Source organism: Pleurodeles waltl, chromosome 1_2, assembly GCF_031143425.1.
Source record: "Pleurodeles waltl isolate 20211129_DDA chromosome 1_2, aPleWal1.hap1.20221129, whole genome shotgun sequence".
NCBI classification, from domain to species: Eukaryota; Metazoa; Chordata; class Amphibia; order Caudata; family Salamandridae; genus Pleurodeles; species Pleurodeles waltl.
The window spans coordinates 1,173,042,317-1,173,066,362 of NC_090437.1; the positions used below are offsets into that span (position 1 = coordinate 1,173,042,317).

A 24,046-nucleotide genomic window follows, 5' to 3' on the forward strand; every position below is an offset into this window, starting at 1 on the left:
CAGCACCCTGCTCTAGGGGTTACCTAGGGCACACATTAGGGGTGACTTATGTGTAGAAAAAGGGAAGCTTTAGGCTTGGCAAGTATTTTTAAATGCCAAGTTGAAGTGGCAGTGAAACTGCACACACAGGCCTTGCCATGGCAGGCCTGGGACAAGGAAAAGGGGCTACTTGAGTGGGTGGCACAACCAGTGCTGCAGGCCCACTAGTAGCATTTAATCTACAGGCCCTAGGCACATACGGTGCACATTACTAGGAACTTATAAGTATATTAAATAGTCCAATTGGGTATGATCCAAAGTTACCATGTTTAAAGGGAGAGAGCATATGCACTTTAGCACTGGTTAGCAGTGGTAAAGTGCGCAGAGTCTAAAAGCCCGCAAAAACAGAGTCCAAAAAGTGGAGGGAGGCATGGCAATTTTTCAATACTGAAATGTTCAAGCAAGACCTGTTTTTTCTCTGAGAAATCTATTTGGCTTGAGTGAATTGTAAGTTAAATAAGGGGGAACAGAGCTGCTTTGTGTGGCACTACCCATTTATCTCCTTCCTCACACTGAATAGTTCAAATTGATTTTTTCTCTCTCAGTTTAAGAAGATGTTTGTCGCCACTGTCTCCTTGTGTGTTGATGATAAATTGATATATCTGTGGGATCCCTGAGTATGGATTCAACGCCTTCTGAACTCTTAGAGAGATTTGGCCAGCGTGCAGTCTGCACACAATTTAGGATAAGTCCAGATTACTCCTAAAGGATATAATGATGGGATGAGTTGAGAGATATTCCCAAATCTTGGGTTAGAATCACAAATTCATAGCTTCAATGACCAAGCTATACCAGTTAGACTTGCAATTACAGACACTTTTGTTCCAAATTTTCCCTGACAGGTTTATTTGGAAGTTGAAGCTGGTTTTATGTCGGGCTATGTACCTGTCATCAGAAACTGTCAGTGTGTCCTTGGCTAACATGGTAACGTAGCCTCTGTATCTATATGTAATGCAAGGATGTATGCGCCTAGTACCCAGACAGACATGCAGGGAATTGTACAGATTCGTACGTTATCTTGTGTGGGTGGTCACCATAGTAGAGTATGGCTAGACAAGGAAGTTTAGACTTGCATGACTTTTAATTATACTATAGAGTGTCCCAATTGCGACACTTAGTACAATTTGTTTTCACAGGGCCCAAATCTCGAGAAAACACTGCTGGTAGGCACATATTGGACAGGGAAACTGGAATACCTCTTAAAGTCAGAGAAAGGGCCTATTGAGGCTGCTCTTTATTTGATCCACCTGATGGTGCATGTCTGGTGATGGACCACTAGAAAGCAGAGTGATCAAAAACACTTATTTCTGTTTGAAGGCACTTTTATGGGAAGACAGAATAGCGATGGAATATATTGAGATTTGTGGGTTTGTTCATGGTACATTTTTATATTGATGATAGCGTGATAGATTCCTCAGTTTCTTGGTAGCTTTCACACAATTTGAGGCACAAAAAGGCTGTTTCTGATCTATTGCAGGCCCGTAAAAGAGGTATTTGGAACAGTACCAAGCTGAAAGAAATCCTGTCCCTCAGCGAAGGATGATTCAATTCACATATTTGATTCATATTTGTCCAAGGTCCTACAGTTGGTTACACGTCATCAAACACTGTTAATAAGAGTCATATTGGAGTACAACTGTAGGGAAGGCGTTAAGAGAGAAGGAATAGCATGGGGCCTGCATACAAGTATGAAAACTGCTAGGAAATGTCAGATTAAGTGTGTCTTCCTTCATTGTCTTCCATATGCTGCACCTCACTCCAATATTACTTCACAAGATTTACACTAGACATTCTGAGCAATACCTCAGATGTAGAGGGGATGGAGCTGATTTTATCACATGTCCTGGTCCCGTAAGATTTCAGCTGTCTACTGGGTGACAATTGTGTTAAAAGTCAGTCAGAGTTACGTTGAATGCTAATACAGGAGCTGAAATGCTTAATGTTTGTTCTGATTGTACTACCAAATGGTGGTAATATTCATTATAGCCTGATAATGTTTGCCTCCTGGTCACAAAACCAATGAATTGCAGTACATTTGCTGAAGTCAGATAGCCAAAAACTGGATTTTTTTGTACACAGACATTGAAATATGGTAACTTGTGGAAGACCTGCACATGGTCAAAATGAAAATGGAGAAGCCCTATCATTCCGTTGTGATCGAATACATTAACAACCTATGGGTGGCGTCAAACACACAAGAAGCTTGCAGGCGAGATACAATTGCTCTACTGAATCACTTAGCTGAGAATGAACAAAAATTATACCTGACCAAACTGCAGTAATGCAGTAATGTAAGAAAGAACGTTTATACCTTGTTAATCACAGTGAAAGTACAAAGAAGGTCTCAAGACGGAATCTCAGCAATTCTGTAAATTAATCCTGCAATTCTGAAAATGAATTCCCCAAAAACTCAGAAAGAAGTCAACATGTTATTGAGAATGTTTGGTTACTGTCAGCAGTGGATTCCTAATTTTTTCCTTTGGGCAAGCCTTTACAGAGGCTGACACACAGGCATGTGTCTGATCAGGAACCACTGGATGACAACTACATGTGTGCCTTGACAGAGCTGAGAGAAAATCTCAAAAGTCATGCCCCTGCTGTGGCAATGCTTGATTACAACGAATGTTTTACTTTGTACTGCAGTGAGAGGGAGGAATGCACTCTCTCAGTGTTAACTCAGTTGCACAGAAAGACACATAGACCTGTGGCCTATTTTTCCTCAACACTTGGCTCAGTGACTTCATCTTAAGCCAGTTGCTAGTGTCGGTGTCAGCACTGAACAGTGCAAAAGCTTTTTTATGGGTCATCCACTGCATGTTTTTGTTCCCCACTCTGTAGAGATTTGTGCACAAAGACACAAAACGTAGCCAATAACAGACTTACAAGGTATGAGCAGACCATTCTGGCTGCTCCCAATGTGAATTTAAGGAGAGGTACAACGTTAAATCCTGCTAATTTGCTTCCATTGCCTGGAAATGAGAATCATGATGATGATGATGAATATGAGCTTGGCTGTCTCCATGTCAGTGAGTTGTGCACCAAGCAGAGACCTGACAGACAAGATTTGACACTTACTGAATCACATCACGTGATGTTTGTTGATGGCTCTTGTTTGAGAGACCATGAAGAAGTCTGAGAGCTGCATATGCATTATGTACTGTCTCAGTAGTGGTAGAAGCCTCCTGGCTTCAAGGAGTCTTTTGTGCAAAAGTGGCTGAACTGATTCCCCTTACAAGAGCATGATGTATTTCAGACCAACTGAAGTTGACTATTTTCAATTGGCTTTGGTGTCATTCATGATTTTGGAAAGTTATAGTCCCAGAGAGGTTTCATAACCTCTTCTGACTCTCCTATTAGAAATGGAAAGATAATCCATAACCTGTTGAACGCATTGCAATTGCCTGTCCAGATTGTGGTTGTCAAGTGCTCAGCACACTGCAAGGGAAACAATTATGTCACTGTTGGTAACAATTATGCGGGCGAAGCAACTAGACACTGTGCTTTGAATTCTTGTGCATTGAATGGTGAATATTTTAATTGGGGAGCAGATGAGACAAATTACAATCTGTTGTTAACTGCAGCAGATATATGGGGGAAAAGGAAGAGGTTACATGAAGAAGATTCAGAAGCTGAACAACAGGGTTGGATCAGAGCAGGATGCGTCAAACGACATGGGGATGATGTTTGGAGTTCAAGTGATGGAGGAGTTGTGATGCCTAATAGGTTGTTATAACCTATGGTGAGGCATTTTCATGGTGCATCTCATGTGGGACGTATCGCAATGGTTTAATCCTAGGTTTTGGTTGATGGGAGAGGCTTTGCGCCACAGATGCGTTACATGTCAGCAGATCAAGGTAGGCAAACAAACTGCAGTAACATTGAGTCACATAGGCAGATCAGGAGGTCCTTTCAATAGGATACAGTTACATTCCATCGAGCTACCTGTGTGCAATGGACTGAGATACGCCTCGGTTGTTATAAGCATTTTCTCTCACTGGGTTGAAGCCTTCCCTACCAGGAGAAATGACAGTCTCACAGTGCCAAAGTTGTTGTTAAGAGAACTGATTCCATGTTTTGGGTTCCCGGATTCCCGTGAGTCAGGAGGTCCTGAAATTACTGTGTGCAGCATTGCAAGTAGAACAAATACTACATTGCAGTTATAGACCAGAAGCTTCTGGTATTGTTGAGTAAGTCAATGGAACTCTGAAATCCAGACTTGTTAAAGTATGTGCTTCCACTTCATTGAAATGGCCTGATGCATTGCCACTTGTGTTGATGAGTCTTCGCAGTACTCTACACAGAAAAACAGGAACATCACCCCCTGAAATCATTATAGACGAGCCATGAGCAAGCAACTCAAACAGCACAGGTTCGATCTGAGAGGGGTCTGAGTGAGTCAACAGGTGAAGTTGGCACAGAAGGGTCGAGCAAAGAAATATTGACTGTGCAAAACTCAGATGCTGACAAAGGACTAGGAGCAAATTAAGTACTGCCTGGAGACCAGTGGGCAAGAGAACAGACTATAACTGAATTGCAAGCTCCGCAAACTATCCCAGAGGAACCCGGAGAGCCTGGACAAAGTGACAGTGATGGTGATTTGCGGCAAATTACTGGGAGATAGAATTCAGAATCTTTCATTTTAACAAATTGTATCCAACTGAACATACTGGAATTGATTCTTGTGGAAGAACTGAGCTTTGAAATTACATTGTCAGTTGAGAGACAGAGACATTATATCCTAGATGTGATTATTAGTGACTTTGAATTTAGCATTTATTAGAGACCCTTGATAGACTTTGAAGAAAATAAAGATGAATACACAGACCCTAGTCTGCAGCGTTCATTGTAGGGTTGCCATTTAGAAAAAAAGAGTAGGGAGAAGGAAGAGTAAGGAAGACTGCAATTCATATCGAACTTTGTCACAAAGACAATGTTTGCTGCTGCTTTACCCAAACAAAAATAATTGAAATAGACTATTGCTATAGCCATTGCTGCATTTCCATTTGACTGTTTGAACTGAGAGAACCCATGGAACTTAGAAACAATAATAGATGTAAATATGTACAGGAGTGTTAGTAGTAACCATTATAATAGTGAGCTCCTTGCTTATAGGATTGAGCTTACCTACAAATTCTAATATATGGAACATTAGATCTACTAGTGTACCTAGGACTACACCACTTGCTAGATATGGAATGCATTCATTAAGTGAGAAAGATGTGCATTATAAATTGCTTTGTGAGTACATTGATACAATGGATACAAAGAACTGCTACGTATGTATGCATTTTCCTTCATCAGCTTATGACCATAGTCCTTTGACTTATGGTGTTACTTGTAGTTTATTGACAAGTATTTTGTGTGAACAGGAACACTTTCAGTATTACTATTAAAACTATGATTTGATCTTTTCAAACATCCCCATCTTAAAATATTTGAACACGAATGTAAAAACAAAGAACATATAGACAGTTGCAGGATTGTTTGAACCTACCATGACATTTGGTACAGTTTATGCTTATCGAAACAATTTAACTTGGCTGAAAAGGATTTTCTGGATTTAGTGGAAGATAGGAGAGGAGGAATTAAATCAAAATTAGAGAAGGGTGTATTTGTACAAAGTTGGGGAAGAAAGAATTAGCATATTCAGATGCAGGAAATCAAGCTTCCTTGAAACTAGACTGGAAAAATCGAGGTATTTTGTGCAAATACAGAGCAAAATCAACAGCTAATACAAAGTTTGTGGGTAACAGTGAGTGTGACCACATATTTGACTTTAAAACCAAGTGGACCTTTATGTTATCTGGACAAGATCCTACCATACCTGGAGCGTATTTCAATTGTGGAGACATGCATACTATAGGTTCCCTAAAGGATTGTATGGAATATGGTTTGTAGGAGTGGTTTCTGCAAAGATTTATCATGTGGAACATTTCAATGAGCCTGTATGGGAAACAAAGACAAACACTAAAGCAAAGAGAGGTGCTAGTGCTTCCAAAATTGTAGGGGACATTTCTGGTGCATTGATTCCTTCTGGAGAAGTGATCTTGAATAATCTTAAAATACCAAAGTGGTCAACTTTAGTAGATACGTTGCCTCCTAGTACAGCAAGTGGCTTATTGTTGTTCGAGACTGAAATGGTTGCTATAAGATCAATGGCTTTGCAAAAAAAGACTTTCACTAGACACCCTTCTTGGGATGGAGGGCAGAGTCTTAAAAGTTCAACAATGTTGCACTAACATCCCTGATAATAGTAAAGAGCTGAAGAAGTACATTAAGAACATTATAAACTTGAGAGGAGATTTAGAGGAGTTAGAAGCAATAGGCGCTTGGGAAGCTATAGGGTGTGGGTTTTGGTAAATGCTTTGGAAGTCTAGGAAGTGGAAATATTGGAAGGATCTTCAGACCGTTTCAATAATTTCTCTTTGTGTATTGATCCTGTTTGGACATTACAAAGGATACAAGAGATTTCAGATGAGGAAGAAAATGAAAGGGAGAAAGAAGGAAATAGAGCTTGAGAACAGACGTAACATCAAGCAATTAGAGGAGTCCAGGAGATCTTTCCTGGATGGACCTCTGAGATTTTGATGTGTCTCACTTATAAGATGCGATTACAGATTGATGTGATGGCTTGACTGGCCATCAGAGGAGGAACTGGAACAGCATAGATTGCTGTAACCCCTGAAGTCACAACTTGATCTATATGTGACCATATTATAGACCATACAGTGTGAACTAATAGTACATTAATGTGAAGTAGTGCATTTGAATTCTAAAATGAAGTGCATACATTGTAGTGATATAAAAACATGTATTATGTGGTATAACCCTAGTAAGTTAAATGTAATCATTTATTATACTTTTATAACCATCCTCACATTAGTTGGGAGTACTTACCTTTAAAACTATATCTGTTTCATGTAATATGTGGAATAATGTTGTTGATTAAATGTAGTTCCCCATTATATTCAATTACATGCGTTAACAATTTAGTTTTGTTTATATTAACTCTAACATGAATCCAGTTGAATTTACTTATTTTTAGAACTTACTAACCTGGACTGTTGATTTTTAGGAAATAATTTAAATCACATTATGGCCTGTTTTAGAACTCAGCAGACGGTTACTACATCACAACGGTGATGGATATCCCATCTGCCGAAATCGAAATGCCATTATAGTCTATGGGATTTCGATTTCGGTGGACGGGATATCTGTCACCGTTGTGATGGAGTAATTCACCCGCTGAGTTCTAAATCAGGCCCTATGTATTTTAGGGAAAATTAAGCCTAATGTTTGATGTCATAAATTAATTAAAATGCTCAACACAGTTAGATCATTTTCTTGAATCTTATGTCTCGACAAGGTGAAATTCTTTTAATGTTAAACAAACATTTAGAAAACTTATGCAGTTTATTGAGCTGCAATGTGGTTATCTTTATTTGTGTATGATGGGCCACCCTCCCAGATAGGTAGGTGGCCTAGCTGAGAGATTCGATTCTGAGAACAGACAATAATAGATATTTTATATTATGTTATGTTATGTACTATCATAATATTTCACGTAAAATGTGCCATATTGGACAGCGCAATGAGGTGCAGACATAAGGGGAAGGAAGCTGGTATCTGCTTTTATTTGGAACTGCCTGTTGCTGCTGTCAATTTTTAGAGATGTTTTTGTAGCACAGGGACAGACACCCCTATTGGCAGTGCTGGAAGTGCAGTTTTGGTTGCCAGTGCCGATAATTCCTCTATTGTCTTATCATATTTGGACCAAACTTGGTTGAAGCATTCTGTGCAGTAAAGCACCTTGAGGTAAAAGTTACAGGTAGGAAACACTCGGGGTGCCTATTTTCATGGGTGGGTCTGGGTTGCACTTGGCTTGGGGGTGGTCCAACATTTGACTTGCTTTTAATGTTTCCCTGACACTTGTGCAGTACAACACCCAATTTGGATCTCCTCTTTTTTTTCCAAATGCAGGCTACAAAATCAATTTCTTTCAAAATCTTCTTGTGAGGGCACCACACCCTCTGTGAAAAATGTAATTGATGATAGTAAGTTAAATATATAGAATGATCCAGAGTAGCTGGGTTTGTATATATAAATTCATGCCACTGGCCTCACTACCAAGTTTTAAGGCGGTCTTGTAATGTACGTGAAACAAAACTGGGGCCTAGTCCACTACATGCTTGTGCAAGATGGGTTAAGCAAGAATAATCATGTAATTAACAGGCTTGAATTTCCATGACAGGACCCTTATTTGAAGCAATGAATGAATGAGTGAATGGAAATTATCTTATAGAGCTCACAGATGCTTGTGGGTGCGTCCTGGTGGTGATGACGCATGTGGAAGATTAATGCAAAGGGAGTAACGAGGTTTTTCTGTTTTTTTCTGAAGGGAGCGAAGATCCAACGGAAGTTAATTCCAGGCCTTCATCACAGGAAAGGAGAATGAGCGTCCACTCCTCCTAACTAGTTAGACCCTAGAAAACTACAGCCAAGACAGATTGGGAAGAACAAGTAAACCCCTAACCACACTATAAAAACAGAGCCTCCGAGTCAGAAACTGCGGGCCAGACCTGGACAACGCACGATGAGCTGTGACAATGTTAAGAGTACAAGTGAGGTGACAGAGGTGACACCAAGTTAATTAAATAATGGCCACACTGAATTATTTAGTGTAAACATAATCCCTTGAGTAAGGGCTTAATTTATATTGCAGAACGTTGAGAACATTGGATACTGGTGGTATTCAAGGATGGATAAGGAAAATTAGAGATGCATGAGGAGCTGAGCATTCGGTACAAGATAGAAGAGGAAAGGTCACTAAATAACTGGAGATTACTGGCTCACGATAGTAAAGGAAAACGATCTTGACTTGAGATATTGGAAATTATCTTATTACTTTCATCTCACACCACAACTATTGAATATATTTAATAGTAATTACCAACACCTTTGACATATCTACGAATGTTAAGAATGGACAGTTGTGAATGTTGTGGGAAATGTCTGAAGTGTAGGATATGCCTAAAAAGCATATTCTATCATTTTAAAGTGTAGTGTGAAATGGTGAGGTACAATTTTACATTTCTATAAGGTTGTGTTAGAATAGAAATATTATTCTAAGCAAATATATAAAACTGAATTAAAAAATAAGGGTCAGTTTGATGCAAAACATGCCTATTGAAGAGTGAGGTTTACTTCATAATAATGCAGGTTAATTAGGGTTTCATTTTGAGAACCAGATGTAGATAATTTAGAATAATTAATGTGTTTAAGAGGAAGTTACTAGGTCTTTAGTATAGGCCCGGTTTCCTTGGTGTATTCATAATTGGGTTTAAATTGTTGATATATATTGTACATTTATATTGGAAATGTGATACCCCCTTCTTTCGATGGGCAATGCGTATGTTTGTGTAGTTAAAACATGAATTAAAAAACACCAGGAGTTAGGAGTCATGCAAAGCAGAGTAAGGTATACACTTGGGAGTGGGCTATAGAGATATACAAAGAGTGGGTAAAGAAAATCTGTCAGAAGAGAAGTTAAAGAAGGTATTTCAGAATAGAAGAGGGGACATAGGGATCTCTCTTGTTTTTTACTGCAGCATACATGTTGACACATGAAATTGCAGCAACAAAATTGCGGTGTGTTCCTTATCGCATCTGCTCGACATAGACCTCGGTAGATTACATTCTCCTGGACTAATAAAAGAGACACCTATGAGTTGCAACCTATTTTTTGGCAAACCACTACATTTATTTGGAAAATCACCATAAACCTAGAGAGATGGCCATAAAATGTTGGAAGCCATTTTACCTTTCGACCATCTTGTTCAAACTGCCTCTCATCTCCTTCAGACCTTCTGGATGCTAAAATATGAAGTAAAGTGAATAAAAAATTAGTATACTATTTATGATATTAATATGCTGCTATCAAATACGTGTTCATCGGACTAGCTCAGGTTACTGATGTTTGGCACACATTTCCCCTCCTTTTCTATTTGTTCTGTGTTTAGAGGTGATTTTGATTAACTGATAACAAATGGTATACATACAGTGCAACAAGTGATGGAAATGGAATACAAGGGACAGAATTGTGTTTTCAAACTTACATGGTAGGGTTGAAGATAATACATGACAGTACGAATCATCTGGAGATACAATGAAACAGACAGAGAATGATTAAAAGAAAAAAAAGATACATGTATAAATGGGTAACCGTTACACAAACAAGCAGATGCAGATATTCACATCATATGTTATACTTTACTATGTTCATTCTCAGACTGTACATCTGTAGAAAGGTTTGGTTCTGTCAAGCTAAAACTGTAAACTACTTGAGCAACTTGCCCAGGAGGTGCTAATATGTTTGTTTTAAAATAGGTTAGAGTGTAGATTTGCTGCTTATGTATTTGTATACTTTAAATATATACTTTTATAGCTTTTGTTAATTTGTTGTTTGTATTTTGGCTTCAATACTTTTTGAAACTGCAGGGTTTTGGCACAAACCAACCAGATTCCAGTGGTCCTCTGTATTGCTGATTCTTACTGTTGCTTGATTAGATGCCTATGAATCATGAAATATTTATATGACTAATAATAAGAGGCTTATTTTTGGCAGTGGGAAGAAGTCTCCAGGAGAGGACATATTGTCTCTGCATGTTATTTATATTTGGGTAATATGTGCAAGTTAGGATATATTATAGATATTCCATGTTAAACATGTAAGACTGTCCTTCGCGAGGCATTGAGAAACAAGGAATCAACTTATTGTGCGGCATGTAACATAATGGACTGCATTAGAACTCATTCCTTTAACAGAGCTGTATATTTTGTGAAAATGCTTGACACTATGGGGGTCATTCTGACCCTGGCGGTAATTACCGCCATGGCGGAGGTCGGCGGTAGCACCGCCAACAGGCTGGCGGTGCACCGCTGGGCATTCTGACCACGGCGGTTCAGCCGCGGCCAGAAACGGAAAGTCGGCGGTGTACCGCCGACTTCCCGCTGCCCTTGAGAATCCTCCGCGCTCCGCCGCCATGGGGATTCTGACACCCCCTACCGCCATCCGGTTCCTGGCGGTTCTCCCGCCAGGAACAGGATGGCGGTAGGGGGTGCCGTGGGGCCCCTGGGGGCCCCTGCAGTGCCCATGCCAATGGCAATGGCATGGGCACTGCAGGGGCCCCCGTAAGAGGGCCCCACGAAGAATTTCAGTGTCTGCTTTGCAGACACTGAAATTCGCGACGGGTGCAACTGCACCCGTCGCACCTTCCCACTCCGCCGGCTCCATTCTGAGCCGGCGTCCTCGTGGGAAGGGTGTTTCCCGCTGGGCTGGCGGGCGGACTTTCGGCGGTCGCCCGCCGGCCCAGTGGGAAAGCCAGAATGACCGCGGTCTTTCGGCGGGAACCGCTTGGCGGGCGGCGACCGCCGTCCGCCGCAGTCAGAATCACCCCCTATATACTCAGCCACTGTGCCTGTCTATGTATCAGGTCATTTTCAGAACTGGGGCAAAAAATAAAAATATTTCCTAACTCATACATCTTTGCACATCCCACACCCATTAGTATTGACTGATGTGCTGTCATTAGCTGTGGTATGAAAGGGTACCATGGGTCAGATGACCACCTTTGGAGGGAATGAGGACTGACACTTAATACAAGTGTACTTTGGGGCAGCCTGAGGATAGCATCCATTCATCATGCTTCAGACCCTGATAATCCCTTGCATATCCCCCAGTTCTATGTACAAGTGAGACCTGCTGTGGACAGGGTGTAGTAAGTGCACTTTATGGCAGTTTCAGGATGGAGGCTACAGTAATGGAAGGAGGGAGGGGATTCTGAACACGGGTTGTATGAGAGGGGTGGGTGACTTTGAGGTTCAATGGATGTAATATGTGTATACATCTGTTATTGGGAGAACAATGCACTCCTGCCTGGTGATAACTCAGTTTTACCGTTTACATTGTTTCTGCAGAGATCTCAAGAGGTCTCATGTCACATGAAGAAACATTTTCTAGTCCAGTTTTTAACCGCCTGCTCTGGTTGTTGGGGATTTAAATTACATGTAACAGGGCCTTGAGACTTTTGCTTTTGAGTGACAAGTTAACCCTAGTATGATGAGAGCTCCCTTCTGAATCTCATGCACAACACACAACACTCCCATAGAGGCCAGACTATAAACCCTCACTCGACAAGCAAATTGTGTAAACTCATACCCAACAAGACAGAAGTGCTCTGGGCCTTGTGATGGGTATGAAGTTCTATACACATGCAACAGTAACACACAATTTGCCGGTCCATGTTTGATGGTGAGCTGCAGCATTTGGCATGTGTGATACTACAGTGTTGTTCCCCCTATAGGAATGTTGAAGCATATGTCAGATGCACTTATTAAGTTGAACCTTTATATATGACAAAATGGACAGACATGCAAGGTGTAAAGTCAACCTCTTTTCTCTTTCCTTCCTGATACTGTACCAACACAAACATAATGGACAAAATGATATATTCCAGTGCAGACAAACAGATTTTCTGGCCATTGCTGTTGACTTCTATGACCCTTCCACTGTCACTGCTGAATATCCGCTCTCATGTGCGTTATTCTACATCACAAGGCAGAGCCTTGAAGGGCTAAAAGTGCTATAGAGTGATTTAGAAGCACAGTGAATAAATGAAGACATCATTCATAACTCTCCCAAACTCCTCTTCCAATCTCTCACTGGAAGCACAAGTTGCTTGACTTGTACATACACACACAGCACTTTGTCTCCTTCAAAGATCATGCTGTGTAAGTAAAAAGGCACAATCTTGAATGTAGAATTCAATGTCCTTCGTAATTTCAAGTCATACACCCCTACTGCTAATTTCCGCACAGGCATGCACGTGTTTGTCCCATCTCTACTTTTCAGCCTGTTAGCTATGTCTTTGACATTTGTTTAATAAAGTCATTGTTTAGAGCCGAAATAAACTTGACCATATTTCTCCAACAATGAGAAATGTATCCAATTTAAACATACCATATCGTCCTTTACGTGTTCAATGTCATGAAACAGGACTATTTTGTCAATAATCGTTTTAGTGCATGGACACAGACTCTGGAATAAGCACCTACAACTTAAAGGCATTACCCCTTTTCATCACCTGAAGGAGCCACTTCGAACCAACCACATCTTACAGCACTGATGCCAAGCAAGATATCCTGCACATTGTACCATATTGCTTGACAAGACTGTATCCCTGTGTGGTATGCATTACTACCTCATGATGTGTACTACTTGACTGACTCATGTCTGATATAGTTTCCTTTGTCATACACCCTTCCTCATATGAGTTGCACCGTGCAACCTTGTTGCCACTACAATGTATGATCATGTCCTCTCAGCTGACTTTAGGGCTTCAGTGCATAGTACAGTGCTTAAACCACACACACACACACACAAAGACACACATACTCCCATGCATGCACCCACACACCTGCTCCTCCAGTAAGGAGTTTGTAAGGATTTTTCCTGACCGTGGGGCGTAAAACTCAATTAACTGACAATTCACAGAGTAATATGCCTCCTTTGCCTCTAATTTAACCCTTGCATGTGCAGATCCCCTTCTCTACACCTATCGCATGTTCAACTTCAATTTTGATGTGGCACAGATGCTGTGTGTGTATCACAGTTATGCCAGTCTTGGTTGAGAATTCAGGAGAGACCTTCGTGAAAAAACACTACTCAGCCTAGAACATGGCTGACATGGTCCCCCTTCTGTAGTTAAACCACTTTCTCAATCAATGCCATGATAATACCAAGAACAATTAGAAATAGTAACATTAAAAGGTAGGATTTTAAATAAGACCATATCGTTGAACTTTGAGATAATGACCACATCGGGATGGGTTAGCAATAATGAGAGTATTTGACAACATTAGGTATGAAGAAGGTATCAGAGCATTAGCGATATTCACCACCCACAGGAGGCAGGATTTAAAATAATGATCAAAAAATTGAAAAAATGACAATTTCCAGAAATAGAAAAAAATGTAGACGAGGCAAGATCTAAAATAATGGCCATTCATGGTGAGATTTTACACATAATCAGACAGTAGTTGAAATAATTAGGCTAGCAGAAAGGATAAATATTAATAATGCATTGGGGTGGGGCTTGTAAATAATCCTAGATTACAAAAGTGACAGGATTAACAAAGATGATCACTATAAACACGATCACCATCCAGAAGCAAGTGCACACCCATGCACACTCTCTGACACATAAGTACACCACATTCACAGAACAGACGCACAGACCCCTGCCACACTAACCTCGGACACATGACACGTTCTCCAAATAGACCAAACACACACCACCATGCACACGTGCACCCACCAGACCCCCAACACACAAACCAACAGAGCCAGACCCCCAAACAGAAACCCAATACTTCCTCATATCAATAATTGCAAACACAAACACCCATATAAATACATACAAGGGCCAATCTTCAAAGACAGGATGACATGCACACCCAAACACAGACATCTACACACATATTATTTTATACACAGGGACCATCAGACGCTTAGAAAACAAATGCATAGAGACATTCGCATTCACAGACCAATCCCAAACACGCAACTTCAAATGCACCCACAAACATATCCCACACGAGCAGACCAAACATAGATGCATCCACATAGACATACCCAGAGAAAGACGTCTACCCCAGACATGTAGTTCTGATATCTCTGTGCACATACCTCACCTATAGACCATTTCCAACAGAAAGAGACTGTTCTCACACAAGGAATAATATCCATCCACCAACACTGTCCCCTAAACACACCCATAGACACAGACATTCTACATGAGGATTGGGACACATGTGGGTGAGTCAATCCCTTATCCTTGCACTCTGCTCGGCCCAGTGGCTGACATGCTGCTTCGAAGCATATTCTGCACTGGAATAAACCCGGCCAGGAACTTAAGAACCCCAAATCATGTGGATCACAGATTACTCTGCTAGCACTACATGGTCAACAGAGAGACCCAGAACCAGCTTGTGGCTCTGTTGCCACTCCCAGATGGGACCAGGTCCTACAGTAGTAGCAATTGGCTGCTAATTCAGAATAGGCTGAACCCAGGCCTGCTGAGTAGGCCAGGACAAGAAACTCCAGCTCAGCAGGAAGCTACATGATCCTCGCATGATCCCCTCTGCAGACTGAATTATGCAGCTCTCAGCCTGGCCTTGCCTAATGGTCAGTGCATGAGTGTTTACTATATCTGATGGCATAACGAAGGCATTTGCTTAAGGTGTGAGAGACTGTTTTGGGCCACCTGCTGCCTGCCAGCAGGAGATAGTTTATTCGTTGTACACCATCATGATGCAACATGTATGTACGAAATGTTTCACTGCCTCCTCCCTTCTAATCACATTCTCCGCTTTTTGTTTCCTATTCCGTATTCCCATCATCTACATTCTTCTGACCCCCTCTTTTATGACAATTTGCCCTTTGCCTAACCCACCTAGGTTATCCCTGCTCCCTGTAAAACTCAGGTTTTATGAATGTGATCAATTGCTGACTGTATGATTATTATGTATAAAGTCGCTTTGTTATTTAACAGTTTGCTGTGCATTTACTGGCTATGTGTTATTTTGGTTGTCTGTGACTCCGTACTTCACTTGTAACTGTTGTACTTGTCATTAAAAAGCGCTGTAACGCCCACAGGCCATGTGTACCGTATTACAATGCAAAATACGTAAATACGTCATGCACTGCTCTGATGTCACAGCCCTTCGTTTTCGATGCCACTGCCAGCTGAACTGAAGACGATGCTTATTAACAGTGGTTTTGCAAAGTGTATATGGAACAAAGCCATCTATGTGCAATCCTGAAATCCGTCTAATGTAATTAATACAAAGTAAAACACGTAATACAATCTGTCCGTAGGAAATGCTATGAATAGTGCATGAGTAGAATACACACTGTTACTAGCCAGGTCATTCCCGACAACACTGGAGAGCGATAAAGCTTAAGTCGATTAATGTATGAATTGCAAGTACACACACTGCATGCGCGCGCACACACCCAGTGCTTTGAACATTTGGGCACATAGATTTAAGAGAAGGTTTTGCGACCTGCAAGGCTTTTCACCAATAGAAGCATGCAAACGTTATAACGCAACAAAAGAAAAGCGGACTGTACCATGCTGCCGGTAGATTGGGGGTTTTCTATAGATGTTATCTTTTACTCCGGTGTCTGAACAGGAAAGAAAAGGGAAAGAACAAAAGAGTGAGATTGGCAAGTATTTCTTTCACGTTGACTGAAAACTTACTGTGGAACCGCCCACTCCATTGGTGGGACTGAACTTGTGATTGCAAAGCAATAATGCGTTATGATTGTTGAACATGAATGGTGTGTTAATGCCCATTGGTTTCTGTGTGAGTAACTAAGGTACACAAACGTGAAACGTCATATATGTGCATGTTGTGATATCAGAGCCCCTTAGTAGAAATAGCAGAAGGAACTTAAGGGCACGTGCATGCAACTCACAAAATATGTAGCTGATTATCAGGTGAGCAGTTGTTAATGGAAAGTGAATTTACCTTGAGATCCACTTTTGATTGGATGAAATGTTTATACTGGGATGCAGCCACCAATCAGAAGCGCAAGTTAACAGAGAGAAGCAGTAGCGGAAGACAGCCAAGCCACCAAGTCCTACCTGGGACATGGAAGTGTCTAGGAGCTTGTTGATAGGAAGAAGGTGAAGATTTGCTGTCTGAGTGCGTGGACAGGCTTGGAGTGCTCCGGCCACTTTCACTGCCTCCAAGGGGAAGAGCACAGAAAGTAGATAAAAGGGAAAAATGGAAAGCAAAGTAGAGTACCTCAAGCAGAAGAGTGCCCCCACAATCACGTGCAGATCCAATATTCCATGTGCATGCCTGCATTGCGCACTCGTTTCAGGTCATGCGCAGGGTTCAGGCGGAAACACATCACCCCTTTAATAAGGCTGCCTTTTTCAACTATTACCTTTGCTTCCATTTTTTATGTACGTGTAGACATACATATACACAATTCACACACAGAACTGGAGTGCCAGGTGCATTCATTTGGAGCAAGACCTCAAGACCCCTGCTGTTGGCTTAGTTAACGTCATATTCATTAATAGCTAAAAATGTGTTATAAATGAAAGAATGAGACCCTCGTCTAATGGAACTAATGGACTGCAAGATGATACCATGAAGCTGAAGGTTTTCAGCGAAGCAAGCACTGCATTTACATTGTTAGGTATGGCATGTACAAGAAGCAGTGTATGCTGTCACATATTGTATATTCTGTTCATTGATTAGGGCACGCAACATGAGGCATATCTAGACCTGAGAAGAACGAAAATACATATGTAATATGTCAGAGAAAAGAGCATATTGTTACATCTGCCATTTTATAAAACTTGGTGATTCCGGTGAGAGACCCAAGAGTGGGGCATCATTCTTTGAATTAGCATGGCTCCCCTTATTTTGCTTTCTATCACCTACTGCTGCCTTTGCATCACTTCCTTTTAGAAAACATCGGTCGCCTAAGAACAGTAAGGGTTTCCTGCCTTAGGAGAATAAGCGCCTGGATGTCAAATACTGCAACCGAACCACAACGTGTCTGTGATGCACCCGCAACCATGCAGTGTGAGAAGAGGCAACCCTGCAGCGTGAGAGGAGGCGTCCCTCATCTACCATAAGTAGGCACTCTTGACTGACTGAAATTATCCACATAATATCCTTGTCTGCTACCTAAAGTAAGATACTTTATTATTATGTTGTTAGACCTGTCAGTTCGTGGCGTGGTTTCCCCTACATTTTTGGCTGCTGACCTCCTGTTTTGATCCTGTGCTGAATTTCGTTTTTGCTGGCTTTAGGACTCTGGGTACTTTACCGATGCTAACCAGTGGTAAAGTGCAAGTCCTCTCTGTCTAAATTGTTTTGGTAATTGGATTATCCATGACTGGCATATTTGATTTACTAGTATGTCCCTAGTACAGTGCACAGTGCGTGCCCAGGGCCTGTAAATGAAATGCTACTAGTGGGCCTGCAGCACTGATTGTGCCAGACACATGAATAGCTCTGTAAACATCTCAGACCTGCCAGTGCAGTGTCTGTGTGGGCAGTTTTAGCTTGCAGTTCAACCTGGCAAGTGCACCCACTTGCCAGCCCAAACCTTCCCTTTTACTACATGTAAGTCACCTGTAGGTTAGGCCCAAGGCAGCCCCATGGGCAGAGTGCAGTGTATAGAAAGATAGGACATGTACTGGTGTGTTTTACATGTCCTGATAGTGAAATACTGCTGTATTAGGTTTTCACTATTGCAAGGACTATCTCTCCCATAGGTTAACATAGGGATTGCCTTGAAATATCCTTCAAGTGTAATTTTCCATTGTGAGCAGATATGGAGTTTGGGGTCTCTGAACTCACAATTTAAAAATACATCTTTTGGTGAAGTTGTTTTTTAAATTGTAAGTTTGAGAATGCCACTTTTAGAAAGGGGGCATTTTCTTGCTTAACTATTTTGTGCCTTTGCCTGTCTGTGGAATACATGTCTGGGTCAGAATGACAGTTGGAATGTTTGTGTATTCACTCTGGACAGTCACACAAAGGGAGCTTAGGTGTGCCCTGCAGATCCTGGTGGGTCTTCCTAGGCTAGAGTGGGCTAGAGTGGACACTTGCACCTGAATGGGGCTGTACCTATCCTTGCACAAAACAGTCTCCAACCCTCTAGGGTCAGGGCAGGAAAGACAGGGTCTTGTGCACTACAAAGACTTTCCTTTAAAGTTTGCATACTTCAAAGGCAGATATGAGTATAGGTATTGGGCCTCTCTGACAACAACTTCAGAACACTTCTGACTGAGGACATTCTGCCAGGAAGAAGGGCTGGATGCTGTAGGAGGAACTGCCACTCTGCCTGCTGCTTTGTTGCGCTGGCCTGCTGCTTTCTCCTTCTGTCCTGGGTATGAAAGGACTGGACTTTGATTTCTACATCCTGCCTTCCAAGGTTCTCCAAGGAATTGAACTGAGCCTGCCTTCTGTTAGAAGACTCAGGGACATCAAAGACTTCATCTGCCAGTACCTGGACTCTTCTGTTGAGAGTCCTGACTTGCCAGGTGGTGCCAAATCCAGTCCCTTGGAACTTGGACATGGAAATTGGTGTCCCGAGGAAGAAAATCCGTGCATCGGATCGACGCAGCTGAAAATCGATGCATCCCCTGGCTTGCAGCAGAAGAATCAACGCAGCACCTGCCTTGCGGCTGAGGAATGGACGAAGCACCAGGCTTGCCGTGGAAGGATCAATGCAGCACCTGTAGGATTGACGCAGGGCCTGTTCCACTGTGGCTCTATCATCCCAGTGCATCTGGATTTTCCCATGCATTGTGCTTGGTCATAATTTTTGCATTGACCCCACACCTCAGCAAGGAACCGAGGCTGCATGACCAGAAACCAACGCATCACCTTTCCTGTGGGGAGAGAACCGACGCATCACCTCCCCTGCCAGTCAAATGCATACCCTCTCCTGCAAGGAGAGAATAGATGTCTCTCCTCCCCGGTCAGTAAGGAACCAATGCATCACCTCCCCTGCGCAGTAAGGAACTGACACATACCTTTGTTTCCAGAACCTCACCTTCTCTGTGGCCCGCATTGTCTTTGTTTTTGACACATCCCAGGTACTGAGTGATAAAAAGAGACAGCCATTGATCCCTCTGGATTAAGGCTCTGCAGCTTTTTAAAAGTGATATTTTTACTTGTGTTTGTAGGATTTTTGTCATTTTGGTCTTGTTTCATTCAGATAAACGGTGGCTATTTCTCTAAACTGGAGTACTTTTGTGGTGTTTTCACTGTGTTACTGTGTGTGTGTGTGTGTACAAATACTTTACACATTGCCTCTGAGATAAGCCTGACTGCTCGTGCCAAGCTACCAAGGGGGTGAGCAGGGGATATTTTAGTTGTGTGACTCCCTTACCATGACTTGACTAGAGTGAGGGTCCCTACTTGAATTGGGTGCAAACCGTTGCCAACTAGAGACCCAATTTCTAACATAAGCTAAATACATTTTTTACCTTTTTGTGTGTTTGCACCGTACACAGTACTATTGTGTTATTCGCCATTTTGTTTCCACCGCCTTTCATTCAATGTGAGATTTTATGGACAGATAGCATTATTTCCTATTGGGTTGCACTAATCAAGTACTTTCTATCTAGTCTAGCGTCACTAACAATCACCAGCAAGTGATTCCCCTGTTTAAGAATGTCTACTTGGGTTTTGAGACAAAATGTGACATATTTTATCAGATGGCACATTTAAGACATTCAGGTTTGGTTTCTCCTGTTGTTGCAATGACTCACTTCCTTGACTTAATATGTGGCTACAGTTTCTGTTCTTGTTGGGAATTTACTGTTTACAGTTTTCAGTTTACAACAACAGAACAAGAGTGACCCATTCTGCTCATGACAACACATCTGAAAATATATCTAAATATTAGGATCTGAAAAAGTGGTGGTTACATTTGCACAATTCAGTGATGTGACCTTCAACACTATATCAGTCCTTAACCTGAAATTCTTAAGCGTTGGTTAAAGATTTGAAACAGACTGATGCCAATTTCATTTTTGCATATTAAATTATTTGAATGCCCAGATGCATGACAGATTTTTATCCAAAAGAAGTGTGGATGTGACCTAAATTCGGCCACATCAGGAGGAAATGTGTCATTTTAATGGAAGCACACGCAAAAGTATGCCTAACAGAAGGACATATTTGCACTTACAGTTTATAGCAGTTGGTAAATTGCTCGTTTGCAAATGACCCAAAATGCGCGTTGGTGAGTGGACCTGGCCTTGTAAATGAGGTCTCTGATGCGCAGACAATAACCTTGCTAAGGCACCTGGTGTAACATCATTCTGGTACAAGTGCCTTGTTAGATCTCCATCTCAAGGTCAGATAATAATAATAATATTAACATAGCAACATCACAAACTAAAATGATGGACATAGTGTTGAAATTTTTCAAACACTCACCCCCAGTCACAGAGTTGGGTTAAATCCATTGATCTTTTGCTCACCACATCACCCCAGTTTGGACACAGCCATATGCAAATCAGTCTTGACCCCTCCCTATAGGAACAGTCCAGCCTGAACTGACAAGCCAGGTCCTCCCAGGAATGGAAACAAGCATCTTGAGACCGGTTTCAGAGTATCACCCCTCATCAGCCAGGCTAGTTTGAATCCAGTGGCACAGCGAGCAAGGGACCCATGTCTAGGTATACAGTAGCCACCTAGGACCCACATAGCAACATCACAAACTAAAATGATGAACAAACTTTTCAAATACTCACCACCAGTCACAGATGTGGGTTTATTGCATGGTTATTTTGCTCGCCACATCACCCCAGTTTGGGCCCAGCCATATGCAAATCAGTCTTGACCATGCTCCCCATGGGAACATTCCAGCCTGAACTGCCAAGCCAGGTCCTCCCTGGACTAAAAACAAGCATCCTGGGACCGGTTCAGGGTCAACCATCCACAGCCAGGCTAGCTTGAATCCAGCGGCGCAGCAAACAAGGGATCCACGTCTGGACATACCCTAGCCATGAACTCCGGGACAGACACCTCATCCCTCCCTCCCAAGACCTCTGCGATTACCTCGCCACTTTCTATCACAAAAAAATCCAGGACATTTACGAAGCCTTCAAGAACTAAAGCCCGCACGCACTGCCCACAAATACCACCATGGACCCAGCACCACACCAAATCCTGAACTCCTGGACCCCAATCACCAAAGAGGACACCCAAAGACACTGAAAGACTCAAAAACTCCATCCACTCGGGAGCATCCTCGGATCCGGACCCTCATCACATCTTCAAAAACAACAGATGATGGATGGAATGCAGAGCAAATCAAACATTCATCCTCAGTCACAGTGCTGGGTTTAATCCATCAGATTGTTTGCCTGCCATGCCATTCCAGTTTGGACCCAGCCATATGCAAATCAGTCTTGACCCTGTTCCCCCTGGGAACAGTCCAGCCCAAACTGCCAGGCCAGGTCCTCCCTGGACCAGAAACAAGCATCCTGGGACCGGTTTCAGGGTATCACCCTTCATCAGCCAAGCTAGCTTGAATCTGGTGGCATTGCAAGCACAGGACCCATGTCTGGGCGTACCCTTACCACTTGGTGCAACAAATGCAAAAACAACAGATGATAGACGAAATGCAGAGCAAATCAAACATTCACCTCCAGTCACAGATCTGGGTTTAATCCATCAGTTTTTTTGCCTGCCATGCCATTCCAGTTTGGACCCAGCCATATGCAAATCAGTCTTGACCTTGTTCCCCATGGGAACAGTCCAGCCTGAACTGCCAGGCCAGGTCCTCCCTGGACCAGAAACAAGCATCCTGGGACCGGTTTCAGGGTATCACCCTTCATCAGCCAGGCTAGCTTGAATCTGGCGGCACAGCAAGCACGGGACCCACGTCTGGGCATACCCTTCCACTTGGGGTGACAAATACGAAAACAACAGATGATGGATGGAATGCAGAGCAAATCAAACATTCACCCCCAGTCACAGATCTGGGTTTAATCTATCAGTTTTTTGCCTGCCATGCCATTCCAGTTTGTTTCAGAATGTTTGGATTGTTCAGCATTCCGTCCATCATCTGTTCTTTTTGCTCTCATCACATCTTCAATCTGGCCAGCGCCACCATAGCTCCTGAGCTCTGCCAAACTATGAAGTGACCCTTTGAGACTGCCACCTTCCCATCAGACTGGAAGCCTGCAGAGATCAGCCCGCTACTCAAGAAGCCCACCGCCGACCCAAGGGAGCTGAAAAATGACAGACCTATCTTTCTGCTCCCTTTCCCAGCCAAGGTAACAGAAAATGCCATCAACCAGCAGCTCACCAAATTCCTCGAGACACACCAATCCTAGACCATCCCAATCTGGATTCAGGAGCAACTGCAGCACTGAAACAGCACTTCTAACAGCCACGGACGACATTTATGCCATACTAAACCACAGAAGCACGGCCACACTCACCCTCTTCGACCTCTCCGCCGCATTAAACATCGTCTCCCACTACACCCTCTGCACCAGACTCCATGACGACGGCATCCGAGATTAAGCACTGAAATGGATCAGGTTCTTCCTCACCAGAAGAACACAGAGTGGCAGACTATCGCTGTTCACATCAGAACACAGACATACATGCTGCAGAGTGCCCCAAGGATTATCATTCAGCCCAACGCTTTTCAACATCTACATGGCCCTTCTAGCCAAGATCATCAAACTACATGGGCTAAACATCCCCTCCTACGCCAGCGATACCCAAATGATCCTCTCCCTGTCAGTAGACCCTGTAAAGGCCAAGAGAAATTTCCAAAGTGGGAGAGCAGTCGCCACCTGGATGGAAGTCAGCTGCCTCAAACTCAACTTGGACAAGAAGGAGATCCTTGTAATTGGCTCCACCCCTTCCCCCTGGAATGACTCCTAGTGGCCCACCGCGCTGGGAAATGCACCCGCTCCCACAGACCACGCACACAATCTGGGCATCATCCTGGACTCCTCTCTATCCATGACCAGTCAAGTCAATGCCGTCTCATTGTCATGCTTCCACACCCTTTGACTCCTTAGAAAAGATCTTCAAGTGGATCCCCTCCGACACGATGAAGACAGTCACCAAGCACTTGTCACTAGCAAACTGGATTACGGCAACACACTCTATGTTGGCATCACCAAGAAACTGCAAAAAATCCAGAATGCAGCAGCCAGACTCATCCTGGACATCCCCCGACAGCCACATCTCCTCCCACCTCATAGACCTACACTGGCTCCCAACAAGCACATCACATACAAACTCCTGATCCACACCTACAAGACACTGCACTACATAGGACTGGCATACCTCAACCACCGCCTCACCTTCTAAGTACCCAACAGACAACTCTGTTCTTCACAGCTTGCCCTCGCAGTCGGTCCAAGATCCG

At 42.7% G+C, this 24,046-nt stretch overlaps 1 protein-coding gene across 9 annotated transcripts in view; it reads right to left on the reverse strand.

Moving 5' to 3' along the window:
* Positions 1–24,046, reverse strand: part of ABLIM2 (actin binding LIM protein family member 2) — a 714,445-nt gene that overhangs the window by 138,217 nt on the left and 552,182 nt on the right. For 4 of the 9 annotated variants that reach the window (XM_069203322.1, XM_069203330.1, XM_069203343.1 and 1 more), the window contains 4 exons: positions 16,749–16,850; positions 16,232–16,285; positions 10,155–10,193; positions 9,860–9,912 (listed from right to left, as the gene is read on the reverse strand). In XM_069203322.1, coding sequence (XP_069059423.1) covers positions 9,860–9,912; positions 10,155–10,193; positions 16,232–16,285; positions 16,749–16,850 — 248 coding nt within the window. The remainder of the gene's footprint in view (positions 1–9,859; positions 9,913–10,154; positions 10,194–16,231; positions 16,286–16,748; positions 16,851–24,046) is intronic. The other 5 variants (XM_069203370.1, XM_069203336.1, XM_069203348.1 and 2 more) reach the window with 4 other exon arrangements.